At 37.0% G+C, this 26,682-nt stretch overlaps 2 protein-coding genes across 2 annotated transcripts in view; one reads left to right on the forward strand and one right to left on the reverse strand.

Moving 5' to 3' along the window:
• Window positions 1-416: 416 nt before the first annotated feature.
• Window positions 417-9,790, forward strand: Xpac (DNA repair protein complementing XP-A cells homolog Xpac). The gene is made up of 6 exons (XM_089241322.1): window positions 417-515; window positions 3,175-3,292; window positions 4,764-4,991; window positions 6,475-6,637; window positions 7,821-7,938; window positions 9,189-9,790. Exons 1-6 carry the CDS (start codon window positions 470-472, stop codon window positions 9,338-9,340), a joined length of 825 nt encoding a protein of 274 aa, XP_089097448.1. The 5' UTR covers window positions 417-469; the 3' UTR covers window positions 9,341-9,790.
• A 13,059-nt stretch (window positions 9,791-22,849) lies between these two features.
• The window catches only part of LOC149079050 (uncharacterized), a 39,948-nt gene continuing 36,115 nt past the window's right edge, over window positions 22,850-26,682 (reverse strand). Inside the window, exon 3 of the mRNA XM_089241323.1 lies at window positions 22,850-24,077. The gene's annotated coding sequence lies outside the window, so the exon portion shown is untranslated. The remainder of the gene's footprint in view (window positions 24,078-26,682) is intronic.

The raw sequence follows: 26,682 nt of genomic DNA on the forward strand, positions 1-26,682 counted from the left end.
CCACGCCAATAGTGGTCACAATGATGAAGGAGATGTATACCATTTGTTAAAAAATGGGTCTGGCGCTCTGTTTAACTGCTTCACGGTCATTATGGAACAGGTGCTGTCATCTATTGGCGGTTCTTCAAACTAATGTTTAGTGTTTAGTTTGTGTTTATCATAATAGATAGCAGCATAGCTACCAACTTTTGATAAATCATGATTATTTTTTTGTGCTTGGATATAGGTTTCAGTTTGTTTTTTTAAATAATTATTTAAATACACAATTTGATGATAAATCTACAAAAGTAAGTATTTATGAAGTTTTTAATAGTTGAAGTCACAAAATATGCATTTTGTTTGTTGTGGAAATAAATTTTTTAATCTGTCACGGTGACGGAGAGTCTAACAAGTAGCATAGACCTAGCGATTTTTCCATTTTCCCGGCTCGTTGTTTACATTTTTGTCCCTTGGATAGCATTGGCGTTAAATGGAAGCACCAACAAAAGCGATCTCCGTCACTTCGGGAGACAATGGTATTCAATTTGTGTTTGTTTAGAACAAAAAAAATTGTTTATTTTCATTCAGGGAACAGCTTTGGTGTAATCCCCCCCCCCAGCAATTTTTGGCGACTTTTTTTTTTTCGCCGCCAAACACGTCTGACAACCCGACGAAAAGTCGCCACCTACTGACGCTACAGACGCCGAAAAAAATCACCAGTATATAAAACATAACAATATAATGAAAACCAACAAGCATAGTAATAATAATAAATAATAAAAGTATCACTTTCTTGACAAAACACAAGAAAAATACATATAAAAGTATAAACATAAATAAGGGCTAGGATTCCATAAGTGGGGTTTCGCCAAATTTGGCGCTTTTTTTTGTCGCCAATTGATTACCTTGCTCTTTACTTTTTTCGGAATTTTTTATTGGCGCCCCTCAAGCCTGGTTTTCCTAGGAATAGGTTTGTTGCGCAGCGTGAACTGAATTAGACTATTTCGCGCCGACAGAAACGTGTTACACTATCACGCTACGTGTTTGTGTTTTCCTAGCGAGGCGCATCAGATCAGGGCGGCTATATAAAGTATATGGCTTTGGCATCAGCTACTCTGTAATCTGCATGCTCCGGTTTGAAGGGAAGGAAAAGAAAACACACAAGAGTGAAGAGAATATCAGCAAAACTGCGGTGCACAACGCATTTGGCTCCTCCAGAAGCAGTCGGCCAATAACGCCTAACGTAAAGCGTTGTCGTGAGCCATATTGCGCTCTGTAGGAAAACAGTCATGCTGCTTTTCTTACTGGTGAGTGGACGGGGTGTCGCGCTGGGCGAATCACGTTTCACGCGGCACAGGAAACCTTCTCCTAGGAAAACCCGGCTTCAGTAATGTTTTTGATGCGCTAACGTGCTATATTTATCTATGTTAGCATGATTTTCATTTCTTGCTATCACCAGTGTCTTGGGTCTCATTATCGTGTTCGTCATCATTGAAATTTATTTAGACCAAAACCCTGTTCGTCATCGGCGTCCTTTTCTTGGGAATTTTTCAATTTTTTTATGGATGAGAGCATTATTCATTCAGACAAAAAGAAAAAACCACTTCAGCTATTGACAGAATTCGACCAAGAAATTTGGTTAGCGTTAGGTTTGCGATAATAAGAATTCAAAGCCCAAATGTAATGGGTTGGTGTGAATCTTGTGGCCGATACTTTCTTCATTGCTTCCAGAATTCCTCTTTGCTATGTTCTAGCTTGCCTGAAAAAAATGCTGAAGTTTTTTTTTTGACTGGCATCTTGATTTTCTCGGTTTTCTCAACATCTCTGTTGTCAAAGTATGGCTCAAAAGTGTGACATGAATTTTTTAGATCAACCTGAAGTCTATGCTGCCACCCAGGTGCACCTGATACCGATAATCCCTTGGCAACGATATTATTTTTTTGTTCTGCAGAGTGTGGTATTAGTAGTAAAAAAAAGTTGGGTGGATTTTTCAGGCATGTCCGAACTTCGGGAACGCTCTGATGTCTATATTGAATGAGGAGCGGGTGTTATAAGTTTTATTGCATTGTTAACACTTTTGCTATTTAGATGATCAGATCATGATTCTTGCCAATGAGCTACTTTTTAGGCCTAGACTAACTGTTTTAATCATATATTTATGACTACCTTTCTATGGAGGAGCTAAAAATATTTTGCAATGTCTTTAAAAAAAAAAATTAAAGTAATGAAAAGGTGCAAAAACATTAGTTGTGTCGCAATGTATAAAAGGTATGTAAACTTCCTACACATAAGGATACTCAATTCTTCCACATATTTAAGTTAGCCTGTTTACATGGGGAAAATATAAAACGCCTATTTAAAACCAGGTTCAATAATTTTTACTAAAACCTGTTTATATGGACCAGTATTTCAACCTTCTTTCCCAGAAGCAGATTAAGTTCGGTTGAGGACCCGGGCACAGAAAAGAATATTGGGCCCCCTTACATTCAAGAAGTGTTGAGGTTTTTTGGGGGTCCTCCAGAAGTTAGGGCCCAGGACACTGGCCTGCGGTTAAATCCGTCTCTGTCCCCCCCCCAGTAAAGTTGTCAGAGGTCTGTATGTTCATAGGATTATGGGAGAGGAGGTTACAACCCTCAAAGATCTGCAGGAAAGGGGGGGGGAAGCAACATCATCTCCCCATTTTTTTCCTTGCAAAGAGAAAAAATGTCATCATGTGAATGTTAGAACTTCCAATGCTACCGTAATATTATACATGTAAACAGGGCTCTAGAGGGGTATGTAAACCTTGTAGCATGTGTAGATTCTCATGGGGGAAAATCCACATTTAAACCCCATTGGCAGCACAGTGGTTGTTGTCTGAAGTTTGTTTTCCAACATTGAGACGCAAATATGTGTCTGTCTCCCATTTGTGGAAAAGTCTATGGTGGCATTGGAGCTGCGGGTGCAGTGGATGCTCAAGCACCTACAGTTTTTTGTAGCGCTGAGCCAAGCACCTGCAGAATTAATTCAGAAATAAAAGAAAAAAAAGCTCCAGAGCTTGCATATGTGCTTGGAAGTTGAATCATTGTTGCGTTTGAACTTAGATTACTAGCAGGTCAAGACACTTGTAACTCAAGGTACCAGCGTATTTAAAGTAGAACAATTTATAGAGATCAATGTAACTTGTCTTATAGGATGTTGGTGATATTTTCATAGATAATGAAGAAAAAGATGTCAAGTTGACACCTGCACAGATCAAAAGAATCGAGCGCAACAGGGAGCGAGCCCTGCAGCTTCGGAAAGCTCGGATCGCCAATGCATCACAAGCTACAAAGTAAGCTAATTCATTATTATTATTATAGTTGATTACAGTCAAGTGTCTATTCTTGGGACATTTCTGAACTTTGCAAAATCAATCAACCCCTCGATTAAACATTAAAATTAAAAAGAAATACCCACATTCTTAGGGCTGACCCGTAATTTGGGGACAATTTAGTTTTTGTGTGTTGTCTCATGTTTAAACGCCCTAGTTTAAACTTGGAACAGATTCAATCTTTTTAATAAAATATCTTGAGACAATACCAGATCGAAAACAGAGAGTTCAGAAATCATTTTATTCATCATAAATAACATCACAATTTCTATGACGAAATCACATTTTCTATGTACTACTACTGCTACTTAAGTGTACATGCACCTCGCATACATTCATCTACAGAATTTCTAATGAATTGGTACATGCAGGGGCGTAGCCAGAAATTTCGTTCGGGGGGGGGACCACTTTCATTTCGGGGGGGGACCAAAGTGACAGAACAATAGATTTGGCCATCTTTTTCCCTTTTTCTGTCATTTTCTCACATTTCGGGGGGGGACCAGACCCCCAAGTCCCCCCCCCCCCGGCTACGCCCTTGGGTACATGTGGGAATGTGCGTGTTGTGAATCTGATATGAAGTTTGTTCCTGTGTAATGCTTGTTATGTATAGTGCTGCCATCTGCCATCAATTTTTCTACCTATGAGTGAAGTGTGACTATGATTGAATAATTGCGCTGTTACTCTCTGTGGCTAGACTTTTTAATGGGGAGATTTGTGCTCGCATTTGTGCCTCAAAGTTGAGAACCAGAGAAAACTAACTTCAGCCGACCACCACTGTGGCAACGGTGGGGTTCAAACCATTTTACTACTGATGGAGATAGGTCAGAAATCTCTCTCTCTAGAGAAGAACACTTATACTTCCGTTCTCTTCTTGAGTACAGAGGAGGACTTCTGGTGCGGGCATATTTAGAATGCTTCATCTATCGGTTACTGCCTCATGCTCAATCGGGAAAGAAATTTTTGTTGCCAATCCTTGGGATCAAACCTGCAGAGCTGATGGTAGTCTTCATGGTAGTAGACAAGCATGTGTTACTACTGCGCCACTCGCACTCTATTGGCCTGGGTTACTGCACCTTAGCCAGTGCTGCAAGTACGAGGAGGAGGATGGGGATTGGTCTGGTGTCCCGTTCTCTGAGTTCACTGTTTTTACTCTCCAGGCAGAAAAAAGCGAAATCGACACTTTCTTCTGGTGATGGAGTAAATTCTGGTTTCTAGTTACAGCTCTGATCTAAGCTAAATGTTACATATGATGTTTATAAATATAGCATGGGCAAAGAGTAATGTGAGGTATTCATAGCCCTCTAGTGAGTAATGTCTTGAATAAAAAACGTGTTTTTCTCTTTTCATTTTTGAATATGTATGTTGTGATCCTGTTTGATCTGTATTATTTAATTTTTTCCCTGTTCTTTTCTTTCTGTTATGTCGTCAACAGTGCAGTCTCACACAGACAAATTAACGATATATCTCGACCGAGAGATACTGGGGGTGGTTTTCTCTTAGAAGATGACGAGGATGAATTCTTGAATGAAGAAAGACCTATTGTCAATCAACCTGCTCCCCTTTTCGAAGAAGATCGTCCGCACTGTGAGGAGTGTAAAAATGAATTTGTGGAATCTTATCTGTACCGCAATTTCGATCACCCTGTTTGTGATGACTGTAGGTAATAAATTTTATTTGTCTTCAAATAATCATCCTTATTTATGAATTTTGTTCGCATAGGTGTTAAGCGGTGTGCTTATTATAAACTCCTATTGCATATGGCATATTGCTCATAAAAATTGGCATACAATCTTCTATGAGTTTTTATCAAATGGAAGGATGAAAATTTTGAGTGCAACGAAAAATTTTCGCAGTATTGAGTTCACTGACACTATATGCACATTTTCGTTTTTTAACCATTTATTTGGGGTGCACTTCATAAGTGTAGATTGACTTGAAAGCTGGGGGGAATAGTATGATGTTGATATGATGTGCATATTCTACATATGTTCGTAAACTGTGTAGAAAGAGAGAGGTGATAGTACCATCACTACATACAATATTTACAATGGAACCTATGATCTCATTCCACTCAGAGTGTCAGAAAAGCTAAACTTGGGAACATGCTGGACTTCTGATGTCATTACTGTTCTGCCAGAGAAGCTGCACTTTCTCCAGAACATAACTGTCAATAATTAGCACACTTTAGCGTCATTTCCCGTCCTAATGTGTCCTGAATGCCAGATACCCCCTGGTTTGAATTGGACATGGTGGACCTGAGGCAAAGGCTCCATACTCACTGGATTTCTTGTGAAGGCACGTGAAATAATTATAATTAGTGTTCAAGACAGCTGCAGACTCTGCAGAAGATCTTATCACAAGAATGATGCAGCAGACAAGATCAATACAACTCTAGAAGTCTATGAGAGGGTGCCCTAGGCCATTGTTCTCTGATGTAAACTGTGCAACGACACTCTTGGATGACACCCACGCCGTTTAGAGCATCTTCTTTGAGTTCGTTTACTGGTCTACTCGGGATTGTGCAACTTATGATTTTTTTTTATATATCTTTTTTTTTCCACTGTTGGAACTTCAACATGGACAATTTACGTACTTTGTGCTTTTCTGATACACTAAGGGGTTTGTGAACATAGGTTTAATAGTGAATATTGCTTATATTGATGGGTACTATCATCCCCTGCAATTTTTTTCTGAGCTGTTTACAAACATCCTGCATGCATTGAATCAGTTGGATTCATCATTGAGGCATGAGTAGAGCATTGCTTCCCATGACACATATCTGCCTACTGTGCACCCAGAATCAGACCGTGCTGTCATTACATCAGGCTCATAACTGGGGGACATGTCCTGGGCAGAAATTTTTATTCAAAAAAGGAAAATTTTCTTTCTTCAAGACACAATGCAAATATTACTTTTATAAATTAACAACTTTTAAGTAGCGGAAGGGGAGGGTTGATTTCTGAGATAAGTTCCTTCTTAAGTTAATTAAGTTCTTAAGTTCCTTCTCTACATGAATGAAATCCCAAGTGCCAGGTTGTCATGGCTACTAAAGCTCTTGTTGCTAATTGTTCATGAATGTCTCATTTCGATGCATATTGTGGGGATTTTTTTTTTCTTTAAGCTTAGATATTTGTCAATTTTAGGGATGGTGATGGTGACCACTGCCTCATAAGTCGGACAGATGCAAAGAAAGAGTATCTTCTTAAGGATTGTGACTTTGACAAGCGTGAGCCACCTCTGAAGTTCATTTTGAAAAAGAATCCTCACAACCTTTATGGAAATATGAAGCTGTACTTGAGACTGCAGGTGATATTGAATTAATTTCCTAAATATTATTCCCCCATTCCAGAAGAGCGAGTTTGCAATGTCCTTGGGAGAAAAATGAACATGGAAATGACATTTTAACTAACTCTATCCATGTTAGGCCCATGATACATATTCTACTAAGTAGCATGAAATCATGTCACTTTTGAGTGCCCAGGGCAGTTGCATCCCCGTTGCCCCTCTAGTTACAGCAGTGTACCATATTAATCAGACACACGTGTGAACACAAACCCACATTCTCTAATACAGCCTCAATTTTTGTCAGGCCCAGGGCCGAATATAGGTTTGATGGGGCCCTAGGCTATTGAAGGTAATGGGGCCTGTTACATGTCCAACTCCAAACTGTCTTTTATCAAAGATAAATTGTCACTTTTTTGGAATGAATATATAATGTATGATAATTTATTGACCTAATAAGTATCTAGAACCAGAACGAGAGGGGGGAACCATCCTGCCCTGGGCGGCAAAATTTAGGTAGCAGCAGTGCTAGGTGGGAACAAAGAACACCATTATAAAAGTTTTGGTAGAGCACTCGTCCGGCAAGCAAGAGACCAGGGTTTGAGTTCCCGTGAGAGCAGTGATGAATTTTCCTTTCCTGAAATATTGATATCTCCTCACTCAGCCAGTTTTCCGTGTCTGTCGTATTAACAAGGGAGAGTGACGTCTTTCGTCATATTCTAGTGGTCGGCAAAAGGACCAAGTCTGTGTTGCAATACAACAGGGGGGGGGGGGGTGAACTGAATAAATCGAGTATAAGTGAAGGGTATTTTTCACACAAGGAAACACACATTCTCCAACATCATAGTTTATGTACGGGATCCATTCTACGAAACTTGTTGCCAAGCAGTCAACTACAATACTCACGCTTTTGGCATAACCAGTCGTTATAAAACCTTTGCTTTCATGTTGTAGTAGTCTGGTCCTGCCTATGATCTTACAATAAAAAAAATCATGAAAAATATAGCTGAATCCTAAACAATTTGTAAATAAGATTAAAGCGTAATTAATAAGGTCATATTAAATGTTAAATATGATTAAAAATGCTATGCTAAAAAGTTAAATAAATCTTGAAATCTTGATTTATTTCTCTCTTTAAGTTTTTGCTCAAACAATTCATAAGAAAAAAAAAATCATATTTAGAATGGGATGTTTCTTTTTTTCCAAGGTTGAAAAGCGAGCTTTTGAAGTCCATGGTTCAGAAGAGCAGTTGGAGGAACAAAAAGAACAGAGGGTAGAAGCTCAAGAAAAAAGGAAGCAGAAGGCTTTTGATAAGAAAGTAAAAGGTACAAATGAAAGAAATTTATTTGTAGAAATCACTTGTAAAAATGTTCTCATATGCACCATTTTTATATAGATATTAGTCCCTTCACTCCATTAAAAAATTTGTTATTGACAATTTTTAGTATTTTGTAAATGAGCAAAAATGTGTTCTGGTAGAAATTTTATCACTTAGAGACTAATGAGAAATAATTTCTATAAAAGAAATTTCTTGTAACAGGAACAAAAAAAGCTGACAAGTTTAATATCAATCCCTCTGGTAAAACAAATACTAATGTACTAAAATTACTATGTTTTCTTGCATATTATCTTGGCAGATTCTCTTGGATTGTTAGTATCTACTGATGCGAATTTTATTACTTTGGGGAAAATTTTCATTGCATAATCCACATATTCTCTAACTTCATTCATTAATAACAAAATCTTAAGAAATCATAGAAAAGGTGTCTATTTTTAAACTTGCAATTATACCCCATCTATATATCTTTAAAAAAAAATATGCTCTTCAAATCATATTTGAAAAATTATCTACAAAAAAATTTTCTCACGAAATTAATTTTTGAAAATCATTTCTATTCCCCACTCTCAGGTAATAGGCAGCCACATATAATCTGCATCGACAAATGCAGGTTTTTTTTTAATGTATTAGCCATAATTCATGAATCATACACAGGAAAACATGATACTACTTTCCTAGAAATTAGATATTGCATATGCAGTAGAATCTCAGTTATCCCGAACTCTCTGTTAACTGACATTGGTTAACTAGGTGATAATTTTTTCTTCAATAGTCCAAAATTCTCCTACGAATGAAAATGCAGATGCACAGGCCAAGACATTTGTAAAAGACAAATAAGCAGCAACAATGTGTTTGAGTGTTTCTTCAAAAAGCATTGTTTGGTTGGAGCAGCAAGAACATTCGAATTCATCATAAATAACGTCGTTGAAAAAAACTTCTCTAATGCTAAATAATGCGAAGCTAAGAATGACGACATTGTTTATATGTCAGTTGAAACTACTATTTGATAATAATCAGTGTGTAGATGAAGTGCTGTATCTTTTTAAAATAATGCATATTCTGTGTTATCTGGAGTTTTCAATTCACTTATATAAGCTTGTCTCAATTACATCAGATAATAGAGATTCTACTGTATGATCATACAGTCTAATGTGTTGTTGTTTTTGCCTGTGTATTCTAGTTCCATCTAGACTATGTACTGAATGATAGCTTTCTGGTAACTGCCTTGTTTTTCAGCTCTGCGTATGGCAGTCCGCAGCAGTCTGTATCGTAAGAATGACAAAAGCCACGAACACGAGTTTGGTCCTGAATCATATAACAGACATGAAGACATGTATGAAAAAGCGTGCAAAACCTGTGGGCACAAAGTGCAATATGAGAAAATGTGATTCACATATTTACTCGTTGACAAGTGTGATAGAAGCATTGTTCGAAAATGTTTGGAAAAGAAAGAAAGCTCTGATGGAAGAATGTGAAATAATTTGTTAACAAAATAAGGAGTTTTGTTTCTGTTACATTGGGAAATATGTTTAAGGAGTTTTGAACTTTTTCTAATATCTTAAAACGGTGTCAAGAATGTACATATTTGTTGTTTTTTTTATTTTCTGTTTGAAACATCATTAATGATTTAATCATAAAACTGCATGATCTCTCTCGTAAAAAAAACCCATTCAAATTATATTTTAATTACTGAAACACTACAATATTCATAAAATATGTATTTCCTTCCTCTTTTTTGAGAAAAGTTTAATCACATTGTGTTTCAGAAAATTTTATGCATCTGCAAATTTTGTAAATCTGTTTTGGTAAAAATTAAATTCCTCTTTTTTTTAACGCTCAGTTTTTTGTTTTTTTTTCATCAAACAAGACCCAGGTACCATATAAAAATGTAAATTTCATAACTTTTCAAAGACATTTTTTTTCTCATTTAGAATGATGTTAGAGCTTCTTGAAAACCTAGGCTGATCCATCTTTGAGTGGAGTGTGACACCAGTATTATCGCTATAGCTAATCGCTGTTTTCTGTCCTTCATTTTTTTTTATGATTATATGTCACTTGGAACGGCAAAACCAGTTTTTTGTTCAAAGATGGAGGACAAGAGAAAGAAGTTTGATTTTGCGCCTGCCCACAAAAGCTCCATTGTTCTTCAACAAAATTCTTTGTTGCATAATTTTTTCCAGCTTTTTATTCCGAAATTTAATCGCTCGGGGCAGCCGCTGTCTTTGCCCTCCTCTAGTTCTGGCCCTGTTATACAATACTTAGCTGGGTCAAGAATGTCCTGTCATTTTTTTTTTTTTTTTTTTTTTGCTACTGTGTGGGCATAGCGACGCACTCGCATCACGAGGACCCGGGCTCAAACCCCACCAACGGCGCAGTGGTGGTCGGCTGAAACCTGTCTCTTGTGGTTCCCAACCATAGGCGGAGATGGACTTGGAAGTCTGGGGGGCACGATGATGATGATGCCAATTCATATATATACGTATATACATTAGGTCAGTCGACTCCACCTGTGACACTAGGGAGCATTGCCCCCCCCCCCCCCCGTATCTCCGCTTATGTTTTCAACGTCGAGGCGTGAATGCGAGCCGATCTCCTCGTTACAAGGTCTCGCCATAAAGAACAACAGATCTACAATGGTAAATATTCAATCATTATACTTCCCTCATAGTTTGAAAAATAGATAGCAGTACCATGGCCCCCACAAGGGCGGGGCTGACAGGGCCCGGGGCAATTCTCATCATTTTTTCACGCTATAAATTAACTATAGACGGACCCGTGAAAAGTCTGACCGAGGAGCCCGCAAAAGATTCCAGCTTAGGGGGCCCTACTCTAGTATGTGGGGCTGTGAGCAGCACTCAGGCAAAAGAAAATTTTTGTTTCCCCTCCTCCAAATGTCGATCCACCATACCACTCTGGTTGTGGTCACAGCTTCTCATCATACAAAAAAATTGTTTTCACGAGTAAGTAGCAGCTTGTTTTCTCGTAAACATCATATAGGAAGCATAGACGTACAGAAGGGGGCGATCCGTCATTCACGAAAAATTGTATCCTTAACATAGACGTGGCAGGGCGAAAGTAAACAATTCCCCTCCCCCCCGAACAACATGCAGCACATCCCCCCCCCCCTTCCAGTTCGAAGAATATGTTTCCTCTTATGTGCGCGAGTCCAACAAATCACTCAAAGACAACGCACGTGACACGCTGAGTGGACACAAAGCAGTTTAGACAACCCCCCCCCCCCCCAGTCTACAAGATGTAGTGGACAGTCTATGTAGGACTTAGGAGGAATGTTAGTTCAGGTTCCTACAAACTACAGAAAGGTTTTTCTCGTTTTTGGCATTCCCAGTAAAGATGCCATTAAACATATTTCATATTTTTGATGGCATAAGCATCATTCAACCCCACCCTCCATCGATTCTGACGTAATACTTGAATGGCCTCCATACATAATTACAGAATTCACAGAAATGCTGAGAAACACCTTAATGAGAGACACAATTATAAATTTAGTGAAAAAAATAACTTCAAAATTGATAAAAATTAATAAATAATGAAAAAAATGCAGAATTGCTGAAAAAAATAGTTGCTGAAGTACTGATCGAAATTATTTCAGAACCATTGAAAATAATTTCATAATTATCAAAAATGATGACGTAATTCATGAACAAAATTATGAATAAATAAAGGAATAATTTAATAATTATTGAAAATTTAAAACTAACGAAAAAATAATTTCAGAACTAATTTAAGAAATCGGAATCGGTGACAGAAGTTATTTAAAGGGGGGAAAAATTAGATTCAATGAAAAAGATAATTTTGGAGCAATTATTTTTAATAATTTGGGAATCCATTATGACGGTATAATGGATTGGTGGCCTGAGGGGATTCATGGAAAGTTTTAATTTGGCCCGCAGTGTGTGAAAGGTTAAAGACCCCTGGTATGTATGGTATTGCTGCCGGTGCACCACACCGTGGTGCTGATGCATTCAATTTTTATGAGCCTCCGTTTTTTACGCCTCCATGGTGTCTTTTTTTCGCCTGTTCCAATATGTTGACTTTAGCGTCGTTTCAGTATGCGAGCACCCTGGAAAGGCATTCTGCCTAATGGAGGTGATTGCGGAGTTTTACGGCCACAGTAATGCACGCTTTCATTATACGTAGTAAAAAGGCTGCTTGTACTCGGGCATTCGCAAACACGCTTTTTTGGAAAGGCGTTAAATCCTTATCACCTAGTCTCCCGTGCACTACCAAAGCCTGCTAAATAGATACTAGTTTAATAGGCTTTGACTGTGCTGAACTAAAATGCCGGCACGTTTGTATTCTCACACAGGGCCGCAATTAGGAGGGCGCCGAATTCATTCTTTGCCTGCCTTCAATCACTCTTTTAACATTACGGGAGAGGCGCCAAAATGCATTCTTGACCCGGATGACCAAGTACATTTTTGTTTCAAGGTGTTTCCCTGTGCTAATTCAAACATTTTTATTTTCCTTTGCTAATGTGGATTTGGAATGGCCATATTTATTGTTGGAAGAAAGAAACGATCTGTTGCTTTGTGGAGAAGTGGTTATATACAATCAACTAACGCTCAGTATACAGTGAAACTTCGCTACAACGATAAATCTCTTTACTACGATATTTTCTTTCAATTTTTTTGTAAATTGCCTAAAACCTAATGTGTTTAACATTAGGTTTTAGGCGTTTTTCCTCTCGATACAACAATATCCTTCACCGTGGTAAACCCCTGTATAAAGATATTTCTGACGTTATTTCGAAACTGCTACAGAGGTATTCTTTACATTTCACTCAAAATCACCTTCGATGTTTTAAATTCCTCATCTCATCAGTGTTTGTTCTTTCGAGGGTGTTTAATAACATTAGTATTTTACACTATCTGCCGTCAGAAAGTGTTAATGAAGTTTCCGTGAAGCTATTTTGTGTGTAATGCACAAAAGTGCTGTGCGGTAAACCACTTTACAGTGTGGAATACAACTAACTGAATTCTATTAATCGATTAATCAACTTTTTTGTTGCGAGTAAATGCTTACAAATGCGTTTTATTGTGGTCCTAACAACGCCAAAAAAGATGAGGAGCCAACAACAGTACAAATTTTGTGGTGACTGATGATAATGCTACCGATAACATTTCTACAACAATATTTTTTTTCTTGGTCCGCAGAGTATCGTTATATCGAAGTTTCACTGTATCTCGAAAGAATTGAAAATGTATCGATAAAAAAGACAAATTCCTAAAAATGATAAATTTGGTTCGTATCAATGGTACTTTTCATTGATTTATAAATTAAATGATTTAGTGTGAATTATTAAATTATGAACTTGAATGACAGTGTGAAATTTAGTTAAATCTTACATTTTAGTAAAGAAAAACAAAACGAAAAAAATAAGAAAAAAAACCAGAATGAAATGTTTAGGTCTGACACAGGTTTAAAAAAGAAAGAAATCTAGGGGTATGCGTAACTTTTTTTCTTGTTATTTATACTCTGGCCATAAAACGTGTAACACTAAAATCCAAATCCTGTATTTACCCGACTGTAATGACACTTTAACATCCCGCAAAAATGTCGTAATTTTCTGGATGATGTTAAATTACAGAGCGAGGCGGTGCGCTTCAAAGAAAAGAGAGGAGGCGTCTAGAACGCGATAGTTTCTTGTTGATTATTTGACACAAGGAGATCTGATCGTTCCTCCGACGAGATTACTATCACTGACGAATACAGTTATATACAGGGTGTCCTGTAAGTGCTAGCAAGGCGTTATCTCATCAACCGTCCGTCGTAGAGGTATGATTCAAATTTAAAAAATGTTCAACAGGCGTTCAAAAATTACCTTGTGCAACAAAATGAAAAATCGAAAAGTCTCCCCCGTCCTCTAACTTCCAGTTAGAAAGTTGGTGCCCTGTTTCTCCTGATGCCAACAAAAAAAAATTCCTTGTTTCTAAGTGCAATATTCACAGAAATATTCTCTCGAATTCGAAAAAAGGAGAAAATTTGGGAAAGAACAGTGATAAATAAGGGGCCATTCAAGTATTACGCAAGCAAATTTTCAGCCATTTTTGATCCCTTCACCCCCCCCCCTTGTCAGCAAAACACTGACCCCCCTCTCCCCCCCCCCCCCCCGTCAGCAAAATTTCGTCAGCAGCTTATAATATTTCATATCTTCAAAAAGGGGTGGTTGATGACGTAAGCAACCTTCAAACCCCTCTCCCCTTGTCATCAAAAGTCAGCAAATCCGAACCCCCACCCCCGATGCTGACGCGTAATACTTCAATGACCCCTAAAGGTGAAACCGTTTTACTCGCATTTAATGCTGTTCTTTCCCAAATTTTCATACCTTTACGACGGACAGTTGATGAGATAAAGACCTTGTTATCACCCTGTACATGTGTGGTACAATGTTTTTGAAGGATGATGTTCGCAGCTCAAGTAAATCAGTGGTGTCCGAGTGGTCATTGTGACAGACTCGCATCTCTCGTGTGGATCCAGGTTCGAGCCGCACCATCGCCACAGTGGTGGTCGGCTGAAGTTGGTTTTCTTTGGTTCCCAACTTCGAGGCGCCATTGCGAGCCGATCTCCCCGTTAAAAAGTCTCGCTACAGAGAGCAACCGGCTTACAAACAGTACAAATGTTCAATCATCGCACTTGACTTCTGAAATATGGATGGCAGCACTCAAAAACCAGACACAACTCTCAATGACGATGGAGCCAGGAATATTTGTAGGAAATTTGTAGAATTGGTTCGAGCACCCCCAGAATTGATTCAGAAATCAAAATTTCATACATGAAACTCAAGACGAGCACCCACAGGTTCAAAACACTTCCAACGCCCCTAACAACACTAAATAAGCTCTCAGACTTTTAGGTACATATATACACTTACACTTCTGGCGCAACTCACTAGGTAGTAAATTGCCCATGGCGATAGACCTGAGTTATGCTCGGTTTGAAAGAAAGAAAGTAAAGTGGTAGTTGTGTGCAATTTTTGTACTGAAACACGCTTTACTGGTAAAAAAACAAAAAATTGTGGAAAATATGATAACGCAGTTTGAATCCGTTTCAACTTTCTTTTATAATTTCGAGCCTTTTTTAAACATGAATACAACAAAAAATTATCCACATTTCTACGGTATCAACCAAATATTAATTGATTGAATGCACGTTAAGCTACGAATATCTCGTTTTTACATCACGAATACGTTATAACAGGGGTGCACGACGTTTTCAGTCCGCGGGCCAGATATGCAGTATTTCTGCATCACGCTGGCCAGAAACTCTTATATAAAGAGTAACCATATGACCAGTATTTTACGGGATATTCCCATAATTTTGGCCATCCCAACTTTTCTCAAAACGTCCTTTCCCCCCCCCCCCAATTTTCAACAAGGCTTGGTTGAGTTTTTGAAAAATCAAGAATACTGATCATTTTAATGACTTGTAAATTATATTATGATTCTAACTATCATAATTATTTGTAATCACATAAGTATATTCATCACGTATATTTGTCAAACGTATACTTTTTTTTTTGGTGAATTACATTTTGACTTATGGCCTTCGGTTTCAGTGATTGAAAAATTTGGCAATTTCGCGACAGTTTCAGTTTGTCTTTGCAAATGTTTTGGCTGTAATTGGCAACTTGACTTGCTTTTGACAATTTGTTTCTGCTGTAAATGGCATATTCATTTATCTTTGCCGATTTTTTTTTCACTGTAACTGACAAATTTACTTACCTTCCACAGGTTTTTTTTAGCTGTAAATGAAAACTTTACTTGCATTTGACAATGTTTTTTGGCCATATTCCGTATTTTTATGAAAGAAATATGGTCGGCATAGTTATTTATCGTGCTGTGTACATTGATACCTTTCTACCGAAAGTTCTTTCGCGGGCCGTGTGGTTCTCCTTGACGTGCGGGTCTCCTTGATGCGCCGGAGGTTGTATACCCCTGCGTTGTAACTTTCAGCCCAGATTATATTCATGTATTTTGCATATTTCGGACGTTTGCAGCATTGACGCTGTAAATGCATAAAATCGAAGAATTTTTAGTGTAAGTGCATATTTTGAAAGTTTTGTGAAAGCACACTCTCAGATAACTCCAGTGGCTCGCGGAACGCTTCTATATCACTTAAGTGGCACACAGTACACTTAGAGATCACTTAAGTGGCATACAGTACACATAGGGCCGTGGGCCGTATTCACCGACATGGTTTAAACTGTAGTCACAATTTTTTGATAAGAGATCGACACGGATTGGTTAAATTCAGGTTTTTAACCAATCTATATTGATCTCTTATCAAAAAATTGTGACTACAGTTTAAACCATGTCGGTAAATAGGGCACTTAGAGATCACTTAAGTGACACACACACACAGAGATTACTTAATAGGCCGGCGACACATTTACAGCTCATTTAAATGGTACGCGGCAATTTTATGGATAATTTCAGTTGCTCTCGGCACGTTTTTAGATCATTCAAGTGATTCAAAGCCCGAATTCCCCGTGTCTGGTTTCCTCATAATTTTAGTGGCCCGCGACACGTTCCCAAACGAATGCAGTGGCCCCGCACTCTTGAAAATGTTGAGGAACCTTAAGACAGGAAATTTTGATTTCAGAATCAATACTGAGAGTGTGCTCGGACACGTGTTACAAATTTCCATGGTGCTAGAGCACCCACACTGCCCCCGGCACCGACGTCACAGGTTATAAATTGAAGAAATTTCACAAAATGTGTTTCTTTCATGCGAACAAAAAAAGCAATATATCCAATAATATGTGCAATATTTTTTTGCGTCTCAGAACAAAACGGTCGTTCATGTTTGAGCTGTAGCGGAAGGGAGAATCACTATAATATTTACTCAATGTTTGTTTCACAGTGTTTTTAGGGCGCAGATGTTAAAAAAAGAGGAAAGGAAAGAAGGAGACGGCGCATATTTCCCAGTGCGGAACTAATCGCTGTTAAAACTGTGAAAATAACGGTACCCATTGATAAAGCAGGTGAGGGAGGTACGAGAAAGAGAAGCCGACGTTACATACCTATATTAGGAAAGATGTGAGTGTGTGCATGCGTGTGTTTCGAGTTTCTCGGTGTGTATGTATAAGTGAGGCAGTGAAGCCGGTATATAAAATCACTAGAAGAGAGGCAAGAGAAGATACCTATGTATAACTGCCGGTAAGAACGAGAGTAGAAAAATATATATATATGTATAAAAAAAAAAGCATCGAACCACTTGGGTGGTCCCGCCCGACGTGTGTGGTTTTTTTAGGTTTGTGTACGACGCGCGTGTGAGGCTCGACGTTATATGGCTTTTTATTTCGCCAAGCGTTCGACCTTTACAATGTTCTCTTCCTACAACATGTCGTCCGTCAACTTTTTAATATAAAAAGTCGAACGACTCGGATATTCTATAAGTAAAATAGCATTCGAATAATTCAATATACAGCAGAGACCCCCATTGAAGTAGCGGATAATGTTATCATTCGGGTATTGTTACCTCTCGCTAATGTACGGAACCGACAGGTATCATAAGATGGGGAAAAACTCGTTTGTAGTTATCAGGGTTTCGGTTTATGTTATCAATTTTTTTTTCATCGAAAGTCCCCCTCCCCCCTTCCTTTTTTGCATATTTTGGAACCAAGGTTGAATCCGAGTCATTTCTTTCTCTATAAGTTATCATTATCAATCTACACGGCTATATAAGAGGTCAGAAGTCTGAGTCTTCCTCATTGACGAATATTGTGGCCCGATGAGGACATTGTGAACCTGAGTGCGGAAATTTTTGTCAGTCAGGGAGCCTTCTGACCTACCTCATATATGCTCAACCCATGGCCCACGGGCCAAATGTGGCCCCGTGACGAATAACCAAACCACTCAAGTGGCCTACGAAAGATTATAAAATCACTTGAGTGGCTCGCAGTACATTTACAGTTCACTTAAGCGGCCTGTTGCATTTTTATGGATCATTAGCTTTTAACATATTTCCAGATCACTTAAATTGCCTGCGACACATTTCTAGATGATTCAAGTGGTCTGCGACACATTTCTAGATGATTCAAGTGGTCTGCGACACATTTTAAGATCACCTGAGTGGCTCGAGGCAAATTTCCAGATAGGTCAAGCGGCACACTTTCAGATCAACGAAGTGACTTACGGCAAATTTCAGATGATTCAAGTGTGTGTGTGGTCTGCGACACATTTTAAAATCACCTGAGGAGCTCGAGGCATATTTCCAAATAAGTCAGGTGGCCCAGGGCACACTTTCAGATAAGTCAGGGGGCCAAGGGCACACTTTCAGATAACTCAAGTGGCCTGCAACACGTTTCCAAACCAGTGAAGTAGCCTTCGCTCCCCAAAAAGGTTGAGCACACTTGTCCTACGCAGTTTCTTACAAATTGATAACGATAACTTATAGGAAAAAAATGAGTTTGATTCAATCTTGACTTCAAAATATGCACAAGGATACAAAGAAACTTTCGACGAAAACAAAATTGATAGCATAAACTGAAGTCCTGATAATTATAAATGAATTTTTCCCCTGTGTTACGATATTAGTCCGTTCCATACTTTGCGAAAGTGATAACAAACACCCGGATGATAACATTATCCCGTGATTATAATAAGCGGCGTCTACAGTTTTTATTTTTTTAACGAACGGACTCCCCTGAAGATGATCAAATAATAAAGTAGGCGTTTTTATCAGACCATTATTCCGTGCTCCCTTTCCCTTCAGAAAATCCAATTGTTTATTGAGGACGGGGAATGAATATGCGCATGCATTAATTTCATTCTTGGAAGACATGCAATTAGAATAATCTGCTCTTTTTTTTCTTCCTCATCTTCAGATTGCTCTTTCTGGGAATCGATAAAAATCGATGATGAGCGAGAAATTTTTTCTTCTTACCCTTAGTTATTGCCTTGATTTCATATTCAAAGTGGTCTCCAATATAAATATATTTTTTCCCCCACTGTTGTACGAAGCGATGTCATCCATTACAAATTTGAATGAAAAATGCAAGACTGGCATCTATTAATTATTTTTTTCCCAATTGTGGAATTTCATTCCAATCTAACAAGGGATGGCGCCAGTGTATTTTGGCTGTAAGAGGTATTATATAAATTACTCTAAATTAGGAGAGAGATTCGGGGGTCCTGTGATTTGAAGGAACCATAAAAAAAAGCGGACAGAAAATGGGGGAAGGAGGTGCGACTAATGACTATTTAGAGTAGATGTTTGGTTAGTTAGCGGACACATTCAAATTTGAGGCCTCACAAAAACTTTTCGCTATAAATTTCCCCAGAGATATTTACCAGGTGCATGTACGGGTAAGTAATTGTTGACTGACTGAGTAAACTGCATTTTCTTAGGGAGTGCCGAAGCTTCTTGATTAAGTAATTGCGTAAAGTCAAACTCATAACGGCACCTAGGCCATGACGTCGATAATCCCTGGGTTCCGATCGAGCAGACATCTTCAACGTGATGCACGCGATCACCCCTGAAGCACCCAGAGTGCTCGATGTCTGATTTTCTGCTCGCGAGCACTTTAATCAACGTCCAGATTAAACGCCTTCCGCAAATTGCATTGAAGGATTTTAAAATCACCTATGTGAGGCTTCATGCATTCGTATTTCAAACTTGACGTTGCTCTTCTTTTGAACATTTTTGTCGTCACACGGTCATTTTCTACACACGAGGGCTAATAAGACCGGGACCTACAATTTATTCAAGTCAAGTGATGACAATATTCTGAATTCTTGATTTCTAAAGTTCAACCAAGCATTTTTGAAAATAGGGGTAAGAACACGTTTTATAAAAAAAAAGTTACGGTAGCCAAAATTACGGGAATGTCCCGCAAAATACGAGAAAAGCTTGTGCACCCCTGGTTCAGTAGGTACTTTCACACACTTTTGAAAGAACCACTTTTAAAGCATATAAGCTCACACAATCTCCAGCTCGCCACGACAACCCCCTAGTAGCCGTGAGGCACATTTTGAAGAAAACAGAGCCTATGCACTAATAATGTTTCTTGGTTAAAACACTTATACATTAGAGATGGAAAAAATAAATTTTTTACCATTTCATAAAAAAAAATTATATTTATTTTGCAACAAAAAATACATTTAAAATTTAATCTTTTGTTTGTTTTTTGTACATTAAAAACCTGAAAAAATGTTTCCGAGTGATTTCAGTGAATTCAAATGGTAATGTATATTCAAATAAAATAATGTGAAATATTATAGATGTTTAGACACATATATTCGAGAGCGTAAAAAAACTACCTCACAGTTACGTCAGGCAGTATTATCAATGGGAAAAAGAAAAGTAATTATTTTCATTCCTCGGAAACAGTAAAAAAAAAAAAATTTCGATTTCAAAAATCACATTCAACAGATTATTTCAATATTGCAAAGTGATTATTTGATTACATATAAATGACTAATATCTTCAAAATAATTGTACTGATACAACCACCTTACATACGGATATCTCTGTTTACATGAAATATAATTTTCTTGTTCAAACCTGAGGACATATATATAAAATAAATTAAATTGCGAAAATAATTCTTTTTCATTAAAAAAAAAAAATTAGGCTAAAATTTCATATCTGATATACAAATCCATGCTATTCATCTATTAATATATCTCGTCTTATTTACAATAAATATATTTGATTCTCTACTTTATCCAAAAAAAAAAAAAATCACCCTTTAAACATCAAGGAAAAAAGAATACTACTATAAATTAATCAAAAAACAGAAAGGAAGGTAATTATGGATTCAATACAGAGCTGCTCCTTATAGCCTCTTTCCCATACCTATGATAAAGCTCTCTGTGCTGTCTAGCTTAAGCTAAAATTTTGTTACAAAAAAGATTTTTTTTACAGGATGTCCCATAAAGTATAAAAATTGAATAAATCGGTGTATTTGAATGGGCTTGCAAGTTATACTCACGAAGGGGGAATTTTTTTTGGTACAGGAAAAAAAAAATTGTCGATAGAGGGCACTGCATGAAATCAAGTTGCTGGAAATATGCAAATCAGTCTTATAAAACTACGATAAACAGCTCATTTCCGAATTTTCCTGTTGCTGGCACTAGCATAAGGGTACGTCCATAGTGCACCGCTTCCCGCTTCTCGCTTTATTGCTTAAACCGCGGCAGTTGTAGAAGGCGAGATGATCCCGCGCGATTCTAGCCGGTGGTGGTTATAGTGCACCGCTCGCGGGAGCGTCTGCCTGCATGAGCAGTTGGCATCATGGAGCTATCACGTGGGGGATCTATTGTGTGTGTTTTTGTTGACAACAAAAAATATTTATCATAAAATTTAAATATGAAAGAATGACGAATGTACATGAAATGAATAGGACTCGCCTTGAAGTTGCAATGGGTTTAGTGTAACCGCTAATTATAGTTAATTAATTAATTGATAATAAATCAGCGATTTCGCTTTTAGTGCCACAACAAATTTTCGATTAGAAAACCGAAAATTAATTGTTACAAAATTCTGTTTGATTTACTTTTATCGTTAATTAGTTAATTAACTAATTATCGATCATGATTATTATAATAGTTAATTACGACAAAACTAAATCAAACGGAATTTTGTAACGATTAATTTTAGTTTTTCTAATCGAAAATTAGTTAATTAATTTGGTTAATTAACTAATTAACGATAAAACGAAATCCAACGGTATTTTGATTAATCAACGGTATCGTTTTTATTATGTCAACTAATTAACGATTAGTATTAACAATAATTAGGCGTCATAAAAACTCCGTTGGATTTAGTATGATCATTAATGGCCCTTAATTAATTAACGATTAATTAACTATTTTGCTTATTATTACGTCATAACTAATTAACGATTAGTATTAGCAACAATTATCCATCACAAAAACTCCGTTGGATTCAGTATAATCGTTAATTAACCTTAATTAATGATTAATCAACGATATCGCTTTTATTATGTTATATCAAGTTAACGATTAGTATTAACAATAATTATTCGTCATAAAAACTCCGTTGGATTCAGTATGACCATTCATGATCCTTAATTAATAACCGATTTCGCTTATATTATGCCATAACTAGTTAACGATAAGTATTAACAATAATTAATCGTCACAAAAACTCCAATTGGATTTAGTGTAATTTTTAATTTTCCTTAATTACTTAATGATTAACGATTTCGCTTTTATTATGCCATAATTAATCAACGATTAGTAATAACGATAATTGTCGTTACAAAAACTCCGTCGATTTACTATTCCACTATAAAACGAACTACTCAAGTTTTAGTGGAAAGTATCCGTTTTAAACTGCAAGCGGTGAGCCGGTCAAGCGAGAAAAAGAAATAATAATTCATTCCGGTTAAAGCGGGTAAAAGCAGTTTGAGCCGGTAAAAGCAGGTAGGCGGGCGCACTATGGCCGCCCCAATGAGTTTTCACGATCTTTTTTCAGCCGCGATGAAGCGAGTAGCGAGAAGCGGTTCACTATGGACGTACCCTAAGGTTTCCATTGTGATTTTGACATTCGTACTATTGGTGAAGTTGTTTTACCTCAGCCACGAATCACTGGCTGAAGATTTATAAGCGTTTCGGACACACAAAAAAAATATGTAAGAAACGTCCAAAATTCTGTCATTTATTTTCATGCAGCGGTTTTTATCGACAAGGATTTGATTTTTTAATTTTTTTATTGCACAAAAAAATAATTCGCCTTCGCGAGAATAACTTTTTTGCAAACTGCATTTAAATATACCTATTCCTCCAATTTTTAAAGTATCTAAGAATTCATTAGACACCCGGTATATACTAGCATTATAGATAGATTCTCGCTTAAGTAATGGGAAATATTTTGATTTTTTTTTTAATTTTGAAACACGTATTAATTTTTAACCAGTTTTGTGAGCGAAACTGCTTTTTCCATTAATTTCTGAAGCATAAAATAAGTAATGAAATAAGGCTCATTTACAGATGAAAGTGACTGTATGGATTTATACGCAGAAAACATTGTATCAAATAATGTATTGTTTGAAAAAGCATTCTTACACAAAGCAATAAATTCTCAAAAGTACAGAAAAGTCATTTATACGTAGAAAGGATACGCATTAAAAGCTGTTTTAGTTACATTACAGTGCAGCATCGATTATCCGAACTAATTTAGACCGGTTCGGACAGTTCGCTTCGTAATTATTTAATCTTATTTTGTAGAGAGGAAAGTAAAATGAAATGCATTGAAAAATCGCAATTAGTTTTTAATACTACTGTAAAACTGCAAATTACTTTTCCGGCTGGTTAGTTCGGACACTCATTTACATGCTCAGATAATCGAAGCTCAACTGCATAATCTAGACTTTCTCAAATTGATAAAGTCATAACAAAACATATTCCCAACAGCCCTATAATTTTTACCTAAAAATATCTCGAATACCCCTAACCGAATTCACCACACTTTGAGAATCGTATTTGTTAAGAAAATATTACAAGAAAGTGTTTCTTACACCTAGTATTCATCCAAATTAGAAGAGAGAGAAGAATAACGTAAATTAAAAAAAGAAATCCACGTGGCGAGCGAGAAGAATGTGTTAGGCCTGCCCGTATACATGATGGAAGAAAAGTTATTTTTTTTTTACATGACCCTCACGTACGAAAAATATATGTTTTAGTAACACATCAATTCCATTTTTGTTTTTTAATTCATCATCTTCACCTATTAGAGTGGAAGGAGAAAGCTTTTTCTTCTTCCTCCTCCTCCATCTATAAATAAGCATTTGACTTCAAGAACAGATGAAGTTATAAATAAACTAAGAGAAGAAAAAAGATTCAGAAAGAGGGGATAAGGGCGAGACATTTAAAAAAAAGAAAAATGTATATTTTTTTTTTTTGGCCATAGCTATATCTAAAAAAAATACAATATCCACGGTTCCTTGACGTTTATGAATCAAGAGGTAACGCCAACTCGCTTTGTCAATCCAGTTCTTTCCGAAATCTTGAGTATACATAAAAAACACACACACACAATATATTTTTATATATTATTTCTATCACCGGTCACACAGGTGGAAAAACAGCATTTTTCTTTTTTTTTCTAAATAATTCTTTTTTTCCCATTTCCCTGGAAAGAAAAGAAAAACCAAAACAAATTAGGTTATTCACTGCTAAAAACAACAACAACAGCTGAAAAAATACAACTCAATTCCCTCCTCTGCTTTATGTAGTTTTTTTTAACGTGTGGAAAAGAAGAGAAATACTGCTAATGGCCAGTCTGAAACAAAGGCTATATATATATAGTCTAGTCTGTTTTTTTGGCGCCTTTTCTTCCAAACAAACGAAAAAGAAACAAGTAAAGAAGGATATTAAAACAGTTGAATCATTAAATTTGACATTAACGATAATATCTGCCATGTTTCTAGATTTTTATATATATATTTTTTTTTCATTTTTGAACATCAATCATACTTATAACGATTTGGAAGAATGATAATTTTAATGGAAACATGTGGCCGTACAAGTGACTTTCTTTTCTCTTATGCATATGAAATTCGTTGTTATAAAACCAGCGCGTACAATTTCATTTCCTTACACGCATTTCTTTTAAAAAGACAAAAATGATCTAGTACAATTGAAATGAAATTATTTCCGGACTCACGTTGGAATAACATGTAATAAGTGGAGTAATGTCTAAATTTCACTAACTATGCATTGAATTTTATTTGGGTGAAAAAAAAAAATCCACCGGTAAAAACAGCTGAAAAATACAACTCAATATTGTCGTCTGCTCTATGTAGTTTTTTAACGTGTGGAAAGGAAGAGAAATACTGCTAATGGGCAGTCTGAAACAGAGTATATCGTCTGCGTCTTGGCGCCTTTTGTTCGAAACAAAGAAAGATATTAAAGCTCGGTTGAATCATTAAATTTAATATTAACGTTAATATATCTCACCATATTCCTACATTTTTCCTATTATTTTTAGGTTTCTTTTTTATATATATAAACATCAATCATACTTACAACGATTTGCAAGATGATAATTTCACTGGAAATATGTGCATACAAGTAACTTTACTTTTATTTATGTGAAATTCATTGCTTCAAAATCAACTCGTACAATATTGTTTTTTTGCCCGCTTTTGTTTCCTCATATGCATTTCGTTTAAAAGACAGGAATGTGATTCAGTGCAATTGGAATGAAATTATTTACGGAGTCACGTTGAAATAAAATGTAATAAGTGGACTAACGCATAAATTTCACAAACTATGCATTGAATTTTACTTAGGCATAAAAAAAAAATTTCATGCATAAATCTTTTATAATGAAAGCACGAAGATCAAAGGTTTGTAGATTCGAAATCAAAAATAGAAGTGTTTTCTTTAATCATATTGTTAATTTTTTATTACATTTTTGCGGGAAAAAAATCTGAAATTAATTTGGAAAGGTAGGAAAAACGAGTCTGTGCTCACGTCTAGACTAGATTTTGACTAAAGGCCCGTTTACACGGATTAAGTAATTTAATAGTTGACTAAATTTTAGGTCGAAGTATTTTAAGATTTGTCCCAACGTTAAGTAGCGAGTTGAAGTATACAACCAAGAACCAGTGCCGTATCACCGCATGGGTCCAAACGGCCTCAAAAGAAGAGAGGGCCTTCTGATGAGATCTGGTTGAAATTTTCGAGAATTTACTAGGTAGGGCCTAGGAAAAATTATTTGGCTCGGGGGCCCACAATGCTCTTAAGACCGCCCTGCCAAGAACTACCATAGGATAATACGAGGTCACGCGAAATAGCATGTGCACACAGTACTTAATATAAAAAAAATACTCTGGATTTTTTTATCCTACTTGTCTACCAAACCAATTTTTTTCTTTCAAATCAAGCACAACTCCGGTCTATCGTCATGGGCAATTTTACTACTGAGTTATTCCGAAAGTGTGCGTGTATTATAGTCTGAGTGTATATCTGGGGTTGTGCGTGAATTAGCGCTCCCATCTCTTTTCAAACTATGAGTGAAATGTAATTATTGAATATTTGTACCTTTGTAGGTCCGTTGCTCTCTGAGGCGAGACTTTACGACTTGAAGTTGGGTACCACAGGAAACCAACCTCAGTCGACCACCAGTGTGTTGACAGTTCCCCGCGATGCGAGTCCATCCCTACTTTACAACTAAATCACTTGTTTCAACAACTTAAACGCACTGCTCACACACTCTGAACTTCAAATTTATTTAACCACTAAATTACTTAACCCCGTTAAACGGCCTTTAAGGGAGTCATGGGGGAAAGGAGACATTGTGGGCAGGGATTCCCAACCTTCATACGTTCGTGGTACGCTCAGATGAGAATCTGAAATGTAATGTATATCATGGCACCCTCATTCATACATTAAAACCTGTTTTGCGGACACCGGTGGGAGAAAAAAAAATTCATCCGTAAAAGAGGGTTGACCGTTAACAGGGTTTTGAAAACCACACATTCATTATACACGGGGAACTATTATTTGGCCGTAAAACAGGGGTGACCACATCTGATAGGTGCCCGTTACGAGTTTTACTGTACTCCATCTTGAGAAATTCAGTGGCACCCATTTAAATTTTTGTAATTAGGTGTTGGAACACTAACTACTTTCAGTGTAATTTCAACCCCCGAAATATTCTGTGGCATTCTGATGCAAGGGTGAAGAAGGCCATCCTAACAGTATCATGATGGGGGGGGGGGGGGGGGGTG

This window comes from Pholcus phalangioides, unplaced genomic scaffold, assembly GCF_987345545.1.
Source record: "Pholcus phalangioides strain wild (caught in Gottingen) unplaced genomic scaffold, Ppha-v1.0 ptg000013l_1, whole genome shotgun sequence".
NCBI classification, from domain to species: domain Eukaryota; kingdom Metazoa; phylum Arthropoda; class Arachnida; order Araneae; family Pholcidae; genus Pholcus; species Pholcus phalangioides.